The sequence below is a fragment of the Bidens hawaiensis genome, unplaced genomic scaffold (assembly GCF_021521415.1).
Source record: "Bidens hawaiensis isolate Kalapana, Puna unplaced genomic scaffold, B.hawaiensis_p1.1 tig00012729_1, whole genome shotgun sequence".
NCBI classification, from domain to species: Eukaryota; Viridiplantae; Streptophyta; class Magnoliopsida; order Asterales; family Asteraceae; genus Bidens; species Bidens hawaiensis.
This window is the reverse complement of record NW_027492054.1, coordinates 344,040-348,075: the sequence shown is the minus strand read 5'-3', so window position 1 is coordinate 348,075 and position 4,036 is coordinate 344,040. Positions and strand designations below refer to the sequence as shown.

The 4,036-nt window shown below is 42.3% G+C and overlaps 1 protein-coding gene across 1 annotated transcript; it reads right to left on the bottom strand.

The window, feature by feature from the left end:
- Positions 1 to 2,131: 2,131 nt before the first annotated feature.
- On the bottom strand, positions 2,132 to 3,811 carry LOC143542035 (putative glucan 1,3-beta-glucosidase A). The gene is made up of 5 exons (XM_077034707.1): positions 3,698 to 3,811; positions 3,387 to 3,578; positions 3,140 to 3,298; positions 2,304 to 2,473; positions 2,132 to 2,210 (listed from the first exon to the last, which is right to left on the bottom strand). Exons 2-5 carry the CDS (start codon positions 3,546 to 3,548, stop codon positions 2,132 to 2,134), a joined length of 570 nt encoding a protein of 189 aa, XP_076890822.1. The 5' UTR covers positions 3,549 to 3,578; positions 3,698 to 3,811.
- Between the last annotated feature and the right edge of the window lie 225 nt (positions 3,812 to 4,036).

Genomic DNA, 4,036 nt, shown 5'->3' with positions numbered 1-4,036 from the left:
TTTCTGGGTGTAGAGGTTTGTGCTCTGTGGGAGATCTCTACCCAGTTGCTTCTCCGTTTCCGCAAAGCGTTTAGCTGCTGTCATGATGACATCCCATGTGGATGGCATGCCATCTTTACCCGTTAAGGTGCGGATGAGCTCTGGGTCGTTCGCGCCCTGGATAAAGGCAGCGCGAACAAGATCTTCGCTAATGTTACCCAGACTTAGCTTCTTCGAGTTGAAGCGAGTGATGAAGTCTAGCAAAGATTCATCTTTTTCTCGAATGCACTTGAGGATTGTCCATTGCTCCTCGGTATACTTTCTTTGCTGGCTGAAGTGTTGGCTAAACTTCTGTTGGAAGTCAGCCCAGTCGTAGATGTGGTTGACCGGTAGACGATCGAACCACGCTCTAGCAGCCCCGACCAGTGTCATTTGGAACATGTAACACCATGTAGGTTCCGTCCAACTACTGACGGTTGCCCCCGCTATGAATCTGTTCAAATGATCATCTGAGTCGGATATACCATCATATGTGCCTATGCTGGACATTTGTTTGGCACTTTTTGGGGCGATTGCTTCTGCAATGTCCCTTGCAAATTTGGACGTTCCCGCATTTGCAACGTTTGGTCTGAATGTTTTGGAGAAGTCACGTGGACTTCCACCTGTGTTTTTTGGTTTGTAGGCTTCTCCAAAATGCCTTCTCGGTTGGGGATCCGTTTCCTTACGCTTCCCTTTTGCCCTATGGCGAGGGTTCGCGTCGGAGTCGGATTCCTCCGAGTCGTCCAAGTAATCTTCGAATTCGTCAGCCTGTTGGACGGAACGCAAGCGTTCGTCCAACTCAGCTTGTAATTCCTTTTGACGTGCCTCCGCCCATGCCTTAACTTCATCGAGTGTTTGGCGGGGGAGTCTTGTTCGTTTCTCTAACTGGGTATCGGTGATTCCCAGTGAGCGATTATTTACTGCACTTGCCCCAGCTTGGGTAACTGGGGTAGTGTTCGTAAAATTTACTTCACTTGCCCCGGCTTGGGTAGCCGGGGTAGTGTTTGTAAAAACTGTGTTGCCGGTATTCCCCCCAGTAGCTGGGGTTGTGGTTACCGGAGTTTCTTTAACCATCTTTCTAGAAGTTTGAAAAAACTGGAGAAAAATGAAGTTCTAGCTTTATGCACGGATGGCGCCAATGAAGAAACACTAACCGGACCCCGGGCAGATTACTGGTAACCTGGGGGTTAGATAGCTGTTTCCCACGAGGGGTTAGACCCTGAGAAGATGGTTCTTCTGATAACCTGCAAAACAGACACCGTGAGCTTGTCACTGAGAAGGGGGGGTTCCTCCTTGTGACCACCCTCCGGCGTGAGAATCAGACTAGATTGCTCTTTAAATATAAGTGTATATTAAGAGATTGCTAGAGCAGATATCAGGTATATTATGATGATATAAGATAAGATATGTTAAGATCATACCATTTGTGGTATTTATAGCCGAAGGTAGGTTTCCAAGGAGGTGTGGCCGGCTGCAACAGTGTTCATGTTCCACCAACAGTGGCCTACGCACGTGCCCTGCTGGTAGTTGGTGAGTAGGCAGCGGCTGATAGTGACCAGGCCTGCTGTGTACTATTCCTTTTCCACCAACTGCCGGCTACGCACGTGGTATGGCAGTAGTTGGTGAGTAGGCAGCGGCTAATAGTGACACAGTACAGGAGCATGCTGCTCGCCATACTGTTATCAATAAGCTGTCGTATCTTTAGTCAGATCTTTTTCCCATACCTCGTCAGGTACAGTACAGAAGATCTTCCCGTATCGTACGGACTGGCTTATTTGGGCGGGAGTATTCCCCCTCCCGCCCTTGTGCGGGATTGTTCCCGGCTTCGCTCATTCCTTCAGGTGACACTGAGTGATTGAGAGCTAAGTGCCTTGTGCGTGTAGCCTTGCTGCGCGGGTGGCCTTCCCTGATGGCTTGTATCCGAGGCTGCGGGGACAGGCGGAGTCCTTCACCATTGGGAGGCATTTCCTGCGGGAACAGCTTGCGTACTGCGCGTAAGGACGTCACGTCTCTGAGCATGGTTGGTCCTGCGGATCCAGTTGGTTTCTGCGCAGACGTCCCTCTTCAAGGTGAGTCTTGCGGGTCCAACTGGGCTCTGCTGGGACCTACCTCTTCAAGAAGAGCTATGCTCGAAACCATTTTGGGAGCCTGGAGCAGCATGTAGATCCAATATCACCTTCAAGTTATATTTCCTATATACATAAATGTTCAAATGCAAAATTGTATTAGTTATTATATTGCTTTCAAAAATGTAAATATAGTGAAGCAAAAGAATATATGCGTACTTTGCCCATAAGAAGGCCCTATCAAGGTATTGCAACGATCCTCCTACATAAGGCTTCGGGGGTGTTGGATCACTAACGGTCCACCATCCAACTGGGATTCTTACGGCGTTTAATCCACTTGTTGCGATAAACTTGAAATCGTTTTCGACTATGAATGTGCTCCAATGATTCTGAATGAAACCACATATTAAACTCATGGTTTGACATTTAGGAATTTTTGTTTTTAAGTATGATAAAGTAAAAAGGTCAAAACATTAAACTTTTAGAATGTACTAAAAGGTTAAAAGAGATTTGGTTTTCATAAACCAACTGTAAAAAACCATAATATATACAGTGTATTAAATCTATACCCCGTTGAAAGTAGTTTCAATTTCTCTTATTTCAAACCATCCTATATATATAATAAACATAATATATAAATATAGTATATTACGTGAGATATTTAAATTATGAGTTGGTAACTGCTTGTATATAATTCCAATTGTATCTTATTTGAAAATGTTGTCTTATAATCTATCACTACTGATTTTTTTTTATTCAACCTATGATATGGGATAGAGGGGTTTATAACCCAAGAGTAACCTAACAGGTAAAAGATGTTTTGTCAACCAAGAAACTTTAATAGAACTAAAATTATAGTCAACGGTCAAAGCCTTTGACTTTTAGAATGTCTAAAAGTTAAGTGGTATTAATATATATCTGACTTGGAAGGCATCAATTAATCCATGATGACTTTCTTGTCATAATCTACTTCATTTTTCGTGCATCGTAATTGACTGGTGACCCTATTAAAATAAATGTAACCCACATATTCAATAAAATAAGTAACATCATACTTTCATGATTTGTGGTGCTTTTAATGGACCGTAACCACTAGTCACTTGGTACTCTCCTTGCAATCTTTGAGCTATTGTCAGCTCAAACACCGAAGGATCATCATCTCCCCATTGCCCGTCTCCTTTCGAATCGGCCGTCACCAGATCTTCTGTTTTAGCCTATAATCATTCATACAAACCACACGAAAATGAGTAGTAAAACTTACGTGCTTTTAATTAAAGAAACACAAATTTGTGACAAAAGAACCTGCAAGTAAAACCCATTTGGGGCTTTAATCCGAACACGATTCGGATCATCAGATTTTCTAATAATCTGGAACGCACCCGACGTTTGATAATCATTTGAAACAGCGACCAAATTGATCCCTGTTGAGTCATGTCCTAGAAACTGTTTGTTAAACACCCGCATGTGAAAGCTGGTCTCATTGATCCTCCACAACTGTACCAAACAAATTAAATCAACTATATAACCAAGAAAAAAAACATTTTCTCACTTCAAGATACATTCTTAAACTTTTGCGACCACATTTTAGTCCCTAAAGCATTGAATGAAATTACCCGAAAAGTTTCCCAGCCAGAAGCAGATGAACGATTTGCAACATGATTGTACCTCCACCGAGCTCTGCCGCAAGGTATTTCCCTATCGTTTTCGATTTAAACTGAAGTGCAGCCCCATCCTATTAATGATCAATTCATAAGTAAATTTTTATAACTATAATTTATAATTAATCAATAAGCAATAGAAAAGTCTATGCGTCTGTCTAACTTGTTTTCACATAAAAACAAGTTAAACAAACGCATAAAAAAAAAGAAAAAAAAAACTGTTTAACATGTTATAGCATGCATGCAAAAACATGTTAAACGGATGCATAGTTAAATAATTAATAGCGCGCGTAA